Source organism: Tubulanus polymorphus, chromosome 7, assembly GCF_964204645.1.
Source record: "Tubulanus polymorphus chromosome 7, tnTubPoly1.2, whole genome shotgun sequence".
NCBI classification, from domain to species: domain Eukaryota; kingdom Metazoa; phylum Nemertea; class Palaeonemertea; order Tubulaniformes; family Tubulanidae; genus Tubulanus; species Tubulanus polymorphus.
This window is the reverse complement of record NC_134031.1, coordinates 1,093,689-1,106,147: the sequence shown is the minus strand read 5'-3', so window position 1 is coordinate 1,106,147 and position 12,459 is coordinate 1,093,689. Positions and strand designations below refer to the sequence as shown.

At 38.2% G+C, this 12,459-nt stretch overlaps 1 protein-coding gene across 1 annotated transcript in view; it reads right to left on the bottom strand.

Annotated features, from left to right (window-relative positions):
* Positions 1–12,459, bottom strand: part of LOC141909380 (voltage-dependent calcium channel type A subunit alpha-1-like) — a 129,623-nt gene that overhangs the window by 72,162 nt on the left and 45,002 nt on the right. Inside the window, exons 4-9 of the mRNA XM_074799827.1 lie at positions 6,250–6,355; positions 5,722–5,861; positions 2,942–3,042; positions 2,070–2,225; positions 1,465–1,679; positions 202–305 (exon numbers count right to left, since the gene is read on the bottom strand). Coding sequence (XP_074655928.1) covers positions 202–305; positions 1,465–1,679; positions 2,070–2,225; positions 2,942–3,042; positions 5,722–5,861; positions 6,250–6,355 — 822 coding nt within the window. The remainder of the gene's footprint in view (positions 1–201; positions 306–1,464; positions 1,680–2,069; positions 2,226–2,941; positions 3,043–5,721; positions 5,862–6,249; positions 6,356–12,459) is intronic.

The following is a 12,459-nucleotide window of genomic DNA, read 5'->3' as shown; positions in this document are numbered from 1 at the left end:
ATTCTAGTAGGGTGATTCCATTGTCCGTGAAATATGCCTGAACGAGGCGGCTAACCTACCCACTTGGGCTAATCGGGCAGGGTTTCATGTCATGACTGAGTTGCGCAATGCCATGCAGGTTTAAATCCCTACCAAGGGAGAATGCTTTTGTTTTAAGATCGGCCTTGATGACATAAGATTCATTCAGTGTGTTCAACTTACCCACTTAACACACCAAGAATTAGGTTGAGCATAAAAAAGGAGCCTAGTATAATAAGAGGAATAAAGTAAAACCAGTTGAAGCCGTTCCCTAAGGCATCATCGGTCTGAAAAAGAATATACAAAAAATTCATATGATCAAGCCGCAAGAGTTCTTAGTTTGAACGGAAGATGTACACAGTTCCATTGGAAAGAACCTGGTGAAGATCCAGGATATGTGAAGCTTAATGCACAGAAATATCGTAAGGGAACAACATGGGCTTTTTATGTATATCATAGAGGTCCAAATCAGATCCTATTTGCGATATCCTGGGGATACTTGACTTTGAATAATGATTTGATAACCATCATTTGGATAACTAAACTTAAGACTTAGATAATGTTAAGCTGTAGAAAGACACTGTGGAAGGTGTTCAGGACACTGGGTGGAAGGTGTTCAGAATACAGTGGAAGAAGGGCCCAGTGTCCAGAACATTGGTAATATCTGTGCATTAGGCTTTAAGAGAAACAATGGATACGAGTTGAAGTGTACATCTAACGCTCGGTCAGCTTCAAACCACTTCCTGCGCACAAGCATCGAGCGAGCGAATGGCGACAAAATTACGTACGCGCTTAAAACGCCCAGAACGAGATTGAGGACTAAAAATGAGCCCAGAATGATTAACGGTATGAAGTACATCCAATTTGTAGATTGACCATAAACATCATCTGTCTAAAGAGACAACACACAACCTTATAGGTCAATAACAGCGTACAAACCTTACCGAAAAACGAAGAAAAGAAATGTCATATTTATCAAATCTTGGTAATGACTATCTTGATAAGGGGCTGGTTCAGGGTGGCCACTTAAATCTGACATAATTTGTCCTTGACTTTCCCCAGACTATTCCCTGCCTTGATCTGCTAAGAATCCAATCAATTAACACCGTCAAATACGTAAGACATAGACTGTGTGATCCATCGAGCAATCTCATCAAATTTCCCTAACTTTTCTCTGATTTTCAGCATTTTTATAAAATTCCCTGATTTTTTTTAAAGAAATGGGAATTCCCGGACATTCTCCATATTTTCAGGTAAGTGGCCACCCTCGGGAAATGCCGAATATGACGACTGAAAATGTGAAAGGAACATTCTTTCGGCGAGTTGCCTAAATCGAGTAACACTAAATTACGTAATAATCCATTATTGCGACGTTAGATAATCCATTTCGACTTGAATAATCCGTATTGCGTTCGGGAAAATAAGAAATCCTGCGACAGAACTTACATAATATAACACATCAGTCCAGCCTTCCATTGTGATGCACTGAAACACTGTTAACATTGCGTATCCTATATTGTCAAAACTTGTTATTCCGTAATTAGGTCCGACCCAGTACGTGTTACATTCGGATTTACCCTCCGTGCAAACAAACGCACCCGTCGCACCTGTAGGTGAACAAGGCCGCGGTTTTGATTCATCCTTCGTATCAAATTTTTTCGCTGGAAAAGAAATGAAAATACGGTTATGTTAAACGCAGTCATTGAATGGAGTTCGGAAGGAGGGTTAACGGCTGCGCCTCCAGACTCAGGGTTCCTACGGATCAGTCAACTCAGAATTTGAGGGTAATTTGAGGGTATTTGAGGAATTTAAGGACCCGTAGGAACCCTGACAGATGCGCAGTCGTGAACAAGTCGAAAAACAGTCTTGAATGATAAATCATAAGTTGATATATTGGCTATTGGAGCAAAATAAGCTTAGACTGGTCTTATAAGTTTTTTAGACATCATAGCAGCAAAATGGGTCAACCATAAGCAGTTCTTAAAGCTATGCCTCGACGATATAGCTGGGGCCTGTGTTGTTTAGCTCACAAGTATTTTGATTATACTTACGGTCACTACTGCACAAAAAACACGTGAAATGGAAGTTTCCTTCATAAAATTCTAAACCTATAATGGCAAATATCACGATAGCGAACAGCACCAAGAGACCGATCTGGAGCAGTGGGGCCATAGCACGAATGATTGACTTCAGAACCACTTGAAGACCTGCAATAGGAAGAACCCGATAATATTACGTTTTCTTCATAAGAAAAGGTCAATAGATTTTTAAGGGCACGGATATTTTCCTTTGTAGTAATAGTAGTACTCAATCGAAGCAATTTAACTTAAATGAATTGATTTATTTCATTTTGTCGATGAAGAGCTCATTATCAAATTCAATTTCAGGAAAATGATCAATTTAACAACAATGAAATATCTATTAATCGATACCCAGTGCCTAAAACAGAAAACTGTTAGACGATATTGAATGACAGTGCTACAGCTAATCAGACTTATATCAATACTTACAGAGATTTGATTTCTGAAAATGAAATCTATTGACAGACAGACAAGTGAGACCGAAGAGAGGATAAGCAGAAAAACACACAGAGGGAAAGTATATCGACAAAAAACATAGGAAAGATTAGAAATATGAGTGCGATTGAAAACATTCATGGAATGTTTGATCGCGTAGAATAGAACAGCATTAGAAATACTAGTTGAACACAGAATTCTAAACGTCGATTGAAATGGTCTCATTTCAATTATCACATGTATTTAGAGATCTTCCAACTTCTCAAAATGCTGTACTATCATATCATATATATATATATTTATATATTTAAAGAATGGTGTGAGAAAAAATGAGATGCACAGTTTGTGAATCCCGTGTAAAATTCAAAAATAAAACGTCCAGAATTAGTATATACATATATACGTACTTGGAATGCCAGAGACGAGTTTTAGAGGACGCAGCACTCTGACCGCTCGAAGTGTTCTCAAATCAAACGAGGACTGATTATTTGCAAATAAGGTTATGAACCTAAAGGAAAAAGGATTTGGATAATTTTGAGGATGTTGCGCAAACACACAGCAGAGTTAGTTCAAAACCGTATCATCAAACGATGCCCTTCATTGTCCTAACATCACACATTTACTACTGACTGTTGCATCCACGTGTCTGAATGAGCCTTTTTAAAGCAAGCATGCATTATATCATACAAAATACGATCACAAATCTATAATAGCAAACCCCCAAAAAATGAACGATCATTATTTCTCATCTCTCAGCCAAAATAGAAACCAATTTCAACTGTTTGTGTCTCTTTTCATGTTCTACTCGTTTTGGGTATTATATGCTTTATAAAATGTAACCATACGAAGAATATCGATATATAAAATGTACCGATTCTCTTCTTCTGCATAGATAACATTATCCGTTTATACTAATACCATTCTTAATATATAAGAGGGTAATAATACTCAAATCTTTGTGTTTCTGAGATCGAACCGGTCTTATATACGCTGTGAGGATTTTACTTGAAAATTGCTAATTACTGCGCGAGACTTGTAACGTACATCTTCACCCCTATGGACAATATGAGCTCCAGCATGCTTCGATGCTTGGAACAAACTGTATTTTGAAAAGTGATCAAATAGCAACAAGATTATGATATTTTTTTCTTTTTCGTAGAAGGGTTGAATTCATTTCCACCCTAAGATTTTTTTCTGGTGAAAAGCTGCAGGGGCGGGCCTAGGAAAATTAGAAGATCGGAAGTACTATGAAACTGATCCTTTAGATCCGCCCCTGAATCAGATGCAAGCTCAAGACAATAGGCGCATTCACACTATCACTAGTTAGACCGTTCTATGTGAGTCCGTCCGTGAGATGGGCCAAATCAGAGTGCGAGTTCACACACATGGCTTCAGATAATTATCGCTGGCCCCACAAGATGTCACCACGAGTATTTACCCCAAAATTTATTCTAATTAGACCGTTCTAAATGGTGTGAATGCGGCTAATAACCCGGTTCATCCACTTCTTCTTTCACAAGTTTGACCACGACTTACGGTGGAACCTTTTCAATAATTTACACACGCGTAAAACCCTGTAGTAGCGCGCGTGTTGTCCCGCCGGCGAGCTCGGGGAAATACAATACCAAATCCTAGTAAATCAATCATAGAAGAGATGTTACTTTACAGTTTAGTGATGAAAAAAAAATCAACTGAAATATTGATGGGGTCTATCTATCTAGCTGTAAAGCCATAACATAATTAACAAATAATGCATATACTGCTGCATATGTATGACCTACGCAGAAAACTCATCTCTAAATATGTGATGCAATAATTGACTGCGAGCTCTATCTGACTTACTCTCAAACCCGGTGACCAACTTCAATGGTCGAACCACTCTGAGGGCTCGAGCACCAGGCTGATCGAACCCCGGAACAAAAAATGTTAATAACCTGGTTAAATAACGAAAACACAATTAATCCAGTTTATTTCGATCTACGGCACTAAAAATCAATTGAACGACCCACAGAAAACATTGTTTGTTAGTCAAAAATAGACAGAAATATAAATGAAATTCTAAAATGGATAATAACAATTGATCTTGGTTTTCTGATAAATAATAACACTAGTAGACAAAAGATTAAGAAGTCAAAATGAAATTATACTTGTGCGAAAACGTGAACCCTCTACGCCTGAATGAGCACTTTATGAGTTTCTAACATCTTAATTGAACTTGCAAAGCGGAAATATAAGTTGATACTATGAGCTGAAAAAATTATGTTTTGAATCTTTTTTATATATTCTAGTTTTGCCATGTGTATTAGTGAAATATGAGCCCTTCTAAAGAATGGCCGTTGAAAAATGTATTAAAAAATCATTATTCCTTGTATTAGGAAAATAGTGAAAATTTCAGGCAATAGGCCGGACAAGTTATCGGAGAATAATAGGCTCTATGCCAAGTGAGTAGTTACCACCACACTTGACTGGTCACCACGACTAATTGCGGTCACCACATAGACATTGTATACAAGGCAAACTTTCATCGTAGCAGAGGGCACTATATCGAAACACAGTTCCCAGTGAAGGACGTTCTGTAGGCCTAGATTACATAGAGTAGGGTTGACGATGATTCAGTTTAAATAGTTGGGATCTACAGGACTTTCAGTTGGATTTTAGGATTAAGTGGTAATCATAGTTAGTGCTGGTGCTTCAAGATGGTGGATACAATCAACTTTGTGTTACTGAAATGTCTGTGAAATTTGAGCGATGAAATAGGCTTAAATTTCAATAGTTGTGATACCCTCTTTTACACATTTCTAGGGTGGGCAACTGATGGACCACTCACTGCATCATATCAATAATCAAAATTTCACTCTAGTTTTCTGTCATTAGTTTTGAAATAAAGGTAGGTTTTCGATAAAACGTTTTCTGGTTTAGTTATAACAATTCCAGAGATTACAAACTCTCTGCCGGTCGTTCAGGTTTTACAGACTGCTATTCCAAAATAGGTCGAGCGCGTATCCGTTGAAACGGACCCACCAGTATTCCGGAATCGGTAGAAACAAATCAAAACTGGCCCGATTAATAATGATTATTGGTGAAATTCAACCGTTAAAGAGTTAGAATAGTTCATTTCTTTAGATCTCTTTAAGAGTCAAATCTGAACATAAAACTGCGGAACTGGCTCTCGGGGGTTTCTACTTACCCTGTTACTACGACTACAAAATCCATTATGTTCCAAATATTATGAAGATATGATCCTTTATGTAATACAAATCCTAACGCGACTATTTTCAGTAACGCTTCTATACAAAATATTCCTAGGAAGTATGCTTCCGTTTTTTCCTGTAAAAAAGAAAATCGACAAATTTAGAAAAGACGGTGAATCGACAGCGTATTCAAGGACTATTTTACTAATTTTCACGATAATTGTTAAAATCCAGTGTTCGCCATTAAGTGGGGAATATAGAGGGGCTATTTACATGCATTAGCCAAAGTTACAACGCTTTTGGTCGAAGGTTTGGAGGGTTCTCTCAAAATATTGAAATATTAGCTAAATTTTATGGCGCAATCGGCAGCTATGTGCCACTTCAGCATCAACTCTGGTCGAGGGGCGGTCAATTTTTCAACCGGGGCAGTTGATTTTCAGAGGGGTAGATGTTAAAATGACAGGGGTGGCCTTCCCTAAAAATGAAAACACTGAATTTCATCCACAGATCGGTCAAGTACTTACCAGACTTAATGTTAATGTAGTTTTATCATTATGAGCTAGATGTTGCTCCAGTGCTAATACGATACAATTGGCGATGATGGTGAGTAGGACCATGTATTCAAACGGCGTAGAAATATCAGTTAAGAAAAACAATTGATTGAACAAGAATCATTCATTCTGTAATATCAAGATATAATCTCATCGTTTCATGCATTTCTATGTCATTATTTTTGTCCATTGTTCTAGGATTAGGTATGGCCTTCAAAGCCGGGTTGTCGGCCTATGGAGCAACCACACTCAGTTTAGATGTCCCTATAACCAGCCGAACCCCTCAATAAAAAAGGTGGGCAAGGGCAAAAAAGGTAAATTGTTGCTAGCCCATGATTAATAACTTTGACAGGTCAATGATTAAGTACATCTTAAAACGTGGGCTTTGTATTTCTTTCAATGGGAACGCCAGGAATCGAAATGGAATTTCGAAAACAGGCACGTTTGTTAGGTCTGCAGGGGGAAGCAATTTTTTATTACCGCGGCCAATTGCCGATTTTTGACAGATTCTAATATATATTGCAGACGCAAAACGCGGTCTTCAAAGAAACAAAAACGTCATGGATTACTCTTTGACGCTGACAAACGCGACCACGCGGTCGAAGAGGCTGCCTGCGCCCTGGTCAAATTAAAATTTTTACGTCTTTCTTCTTTCGTCTCTTTCTTCGTTGACCAATGACGACATGTAGAGTGTCACTTTATGGAAAATGGTTATCATTTTAATAAACATATTCTCCTTTTCATTGCCTTGTCTCGGTTACTCAAGACAAACGGTAATAAGCGCCGAAAACTTGAAACACGAGATAGCGCGTCGACCTTGAGACACGTGCTTATGAAGATCGCACTATTTAATGCCGAAAAACAGTTAAATGTGACTGTTTTAAAAGTCTTATCATTCATCAGTTTGATATTGAGCTGGTATTATTTAGATACGTAAGAAAAAACGTATAAAATCATGAATCAAAATGATGATTGTTAACAGACCGATAAACAATGACACTCTTCTTAACGCTGACTTTTCCTAGGCGGAAGTGAATCTACGATCTTTTTCCTAGGGAAGATTCAGCCATCTTTTACACTACTAACTTACGAGAATTTTCACGCCAAAAAACATGGTTTAATTCAAATATAACGCATGAATTCTGTCTTAGTGGAACCTTAATTCATGTTTGGGGAATATAATGAAATTTTAGAGAAGACTATGACTTGGAAAATAGATGGCAAATGTCGAGGGTATGCTGTTTGCAAGCTGAACTTATAACACGTATATTTTTAGCAAAATAATCGATTCACATCTTCTAACGGACAGAGAAAAACCCCTTTCGTACACATATACATAAATAAACAGAGTATGAATATCCATAATCAACTATTCTTTGATTGCCAGTGTATCACAAGAGAACCCTGGAGAAAACGCTGGCATCGCAGTTTCTTTGCTCGAAGGCAAAAACAACGTAAAAATGTATCGGATTCACTCCCCATGTTATATTAGCATAAACAATACACACCCGTCGTTCACTGAGTCCAATCAATTATTTGTTGATTATCGAAAATCGATTTTGCGATCGAGGAGGCTGAGGCATGTCATGAAATTGACTGACGCCGATAACACGCATCTAACGCTCTTCCCAGAAACAAGGATTGACTGGTGACGAGTCATATTTGATCGAAGTTCTTTATATGAACCAATCTCTTTTCGTCCACCCATCTAAAAATATTTTTCGACGTGTATATATAGGATATATATGTATATATATATATATATATATGATATATATGATTATCATAGGGTAAAGCTGTTCGAATCGTAATTTGCTGAGCTGATATATACATGTATACAGTCGGTAGTTCTAATGCGTGCAAATGGTATTCGGCTTTAAGCTAACCACCGATCGGTGATTCCTGTTGCTCTCGGTGCTCAAATCAACAGTGCTGGAATATGCGATAACCATGGCAACGGATTCTCTAAATTCTCACTCGCTTCCTCTCTCACCGCTCCTCTCTCTCCCTCTTCCTCTCTCATATCTCTCGCTCCCTCTCTCTGATCGCTCCCTCTCTTTCTCTCTCTCATCTCTCTTTCCCCCTCTCATTTCGTTCTACTGATATAATTGTGCCTATTCCGTACGAAGACTAAACGTCCTAATGAACGTGATTAAGTCGAGAAGTTCTTTTTGAACGGTAGAGGTTTGAAATAAATCCGCATAAGCGCGAAATTAGCAAAGTGTAGTCGTAGGCACTCTAGGGAGAGAGAGAGAGAGTTGACTGATATATCAAACATATTGCAAAGAATCGTATTCAGATTCAGAGCAAGAACAATATTTAGAAAAATGATTACGGTATATTACAACTATTACTGCATCTAATTCATTTCGCATTACAAGCTAAAGAAATCCCTGAACGTATTAGCTTGCGCATTAGTTCAGAGACCTCGGTTAATCCAATCTACTCGCAATGAAACCCTTTAATGTACGATTACTTGTACTTAGTGACGTGAAATACCTCAATTATCCCTTTGAAATTGAGTGTTTGATGAATATAGCGAGTAAGATGAGAGGCTACGGGTATTTCCAGCACTCTTCGGGTCGATGCACGATTATAAATTGTCCCTCGTTACCGTAACTATACTATAAGGACTGAATTGACCTGTATCTTATCTTCATCCATTCAAATCTCTGCCGCGCTGTTTTACAAAATAACCGATGAACTAGAAAATAGATCTGATTAACAGCACGTTATTAACGAATCATATTAACTGGAGGATTAATCATTAACTTCAATTCTAAAACCTCGCGCCGAATGCGGAATGGATTACCGATGAATACCGATTAATACCGATGAACAAATCTTAATGTAAACTTTCCTTAAAATTAGGTGGTTTTGTTTTCAGAAGTAACAGTGAAGAATCGCGTTTTAAGAACGAATAGCCCGGGGGCGTATCACCTGCTAATGTATTGAAAGCACGACACGCAAACTTTACGTAAAAACGACGTTTTAAATGTTGTCTTTTCCCTTTGATGGTTAATGTACAGAGAAAACGATAAAATGCAGAATATGGATCGAAAGCCGGGCGATATTCAACCCGTGGGAGACGATGCTTACACGTTTGCGATTGATGCACATGTACAAAGCTTATTCATTTCGATTTCTATTTCAAACTCTCTCGTCCAGGGATTGGGACTAAAACTGCAAAGACGTCACGCAGTCTGTATTTTGATGATAAAAAAATCTTTAAGTTTTGGAGATCTTAGCTTATTGATTAGAAGTGCAGAGATCAGTGTCAGCAATGTATCAGTTTTCGAGATACCGATATCACCACCGCCAAGTATTGTCGAATTACTACATATTCGATAGAATAGACTTAGAAAACGGGAGCTAACATTGTTGTATTTCGTGTGGCAGTCAGAGAGTATTGATGACACTATAGCACGGGGACATCCATCGTACCAGGCATTCTATCCGTTACCATAGATACAACATGGTAGAAAAGAAATGACTGTTGTCGTATATTTGTATCGGGACACACCGAAATCAGAATCACGAGGTACCTGGACGTGTTCTGAATCGCGACGACTAAAATTAGCTACAAAACATCTCAAAGCATAATGAATTCGTCTCTCGAAAGAGAGCAGAAACATTAATAATAAGAGTTGAATCGTGGTGAGGATTTGTTCATTTATGAATTTAGAGAACGATGAAATATATATTAAGCACTCGCTGATCGATCAAAAGCGTATATAGAATCTGTGCCAAGGTTCTGACTGACCACAACATTTTAGTTAACGATACAGAGACAAATATCTTCAAAAGTTACAAAGAATTTATCGAAAATATTGGAAATTTCGAAGATAAAACAATTATATTGTAAATGTGTGTATATTTGTTTGGTAAGTATGGAAATGATGTCATTTTATTATTGAAGGTCTTAGCAATTTGTGCGTCGCATAACCCCATTCGTAATCCTGAGTTGGCAGAACTGAATCATCTGTTCGTGGAAAATTGAATAACACTAATGTCAAAGCGTAAACAACGTATTTCTTATAGATAATTGATTAACGATGAGAATCGATCAGAGTAATGCGCTCGAGCCGAGTAGCCGCACCCGATGGATTATCCACCGCAGTTTTTGCCGACGATTCTCAAGACACAAATATAATCTCTTTCGGAGTCATTGGATATCGGGTTGACCCGTCGAGCGATCCATTAACGAACCCATCTGTCAACATCAACCCTATAACAACAGTCAACTAAACAGCACCTGTATTCACAGTGGCGCAGGCTGGTTATAAAAATATTCCGCTCCGCCTAGCTAACAACACATATATACAGCAGTTTATTGACGATCCATTTGCTATAAAACACTTCTACGGAATAAAGTATATCATATGAATCGTGACATGTTTTCGCGCCAAACTATGAATGTAACCTAATTATAAATTGTGCGCTTTCGATGGAACAACTGTTTTGTAAAGCAGTAATAATATTTTGATGATTATTCCAATTACGTAATAAACTACTTCCACGAATACGACTAACATTTCGTTTACATAAAATGTGGCGGTTGAGAAGGCGTTAAGTCGAACTTCCACCCCTCACCGAAGGCGATGAATCCCTAGCGATTAGATAATGAAGGAGTGAGTAGGATCATTGAAAACCAACCTGATTGGTCACTGCAGTTAAAATGGTCACTGGCACTAACCAGACAAACTTACAAACGAAGCTTATCACCGCATTTCCGTGGTCTAGTGGTTAGTACATTCTGCTGGCATGCCAGAGTCCGCAGGTTCGAGTCGTGCTAGGGTTAGGTTTAGATTTGGGTACATTTTTCGCACGCATCTCGCATAGGAGACGTAATTTTGGTGAAATTTTTTCCCTTTTTCCCTTGATGCTATCGAAAACTGCCTTTGAGTACAATTTGTATAATCACTTTCTCTCAAATTTTGATAAGTTTATTGTACACATTGATATTTGACGTAGTTTTTTCATTAATGAAATCGACGGAAAAGGTGACATGTCGGCGGCACTTAAACTTCACCATCATATCGGACTATTGAAGCATCATTCCTGCGAGTGGCTGGCTATAATATGTCAATAACACGAGTTGCTCCTCAGTATAATTGAGTGGGATAGGGTTACCATGGAAGCTGGATGTTAGATGAGAATGGATTTTATCCATATAATGGTTGGAGATGAACATTAAGGCCACGGAGCCACAATCACCTTGGAGTCGTATGCAATCTTTTGCGTTACGGTAGAATGATCGTTGATTAATTCCAATTATGTAATTCCGATTAGTTGCTGATTTTCAGAAATGCAGCCTTTATGCAGAAGATTGTTGATTACTTCCAACTGCGAAACTAAATATAATTAGGATTCGGGGAATTTCTTGCGTCGCAGAAAATGTGAATAGAAATTGAAGAATCGAATTGAACGGTTTAATTATAAGAATCTGATTGAATTTACAGTTCAATACTCTGCAGCGATCGTCAGTAGCGCGATGTTGTTTATTAAAGTGTCACATCGACGTTTGAACACCCTGGCAACCGACAGCGAAATCCTTGACGACCATATAACCGTTCGTTCTATTGCGAACGAAATGAAAATGAAAGCCAATTCAACAGCCCGGAATTATCAGCATTTATACACGGACAAAAATGGACAAATATCCGTGATAGAAATGTCGAAGTTTAATATCGATTTTGATCCATCCCTACTACAGCTCAAGGCATTGAACGGTTATATACGCACGTGTTCAACTTTTGATATATCATAGTTGAAATATCACTAATATTGACACTGATCTCTCGGGGGCCAATCGGGAATGCAAATGATTACACCGTGGAATAGATGCACGCAATCGCCGATTTGAGATGTTTAACTCAACGGGGAACTGCCGGCTATCTGTCGGGATTCGAACCCAGCCTGTTCCCCGTAGAGTGTGCAGTCATCCATTATCACCACAAGCCAATGAGGAGCCAAAAAACCAGCTATTCCACCAGATGGCGTGACGAGCACTCAGTCTTACACGTACTCTTACATAGTCAAATTTGATTTTCAATGAACTTTAAACTGAATCTATAGGCTCCCGAGTAAATACATTATCGCACGTCCCACCAAATATACGTTTAATTATTTTTTCTACCAAGCGACTGGCGCAGTTTTCATCAATAATTCATTTATTTAGGA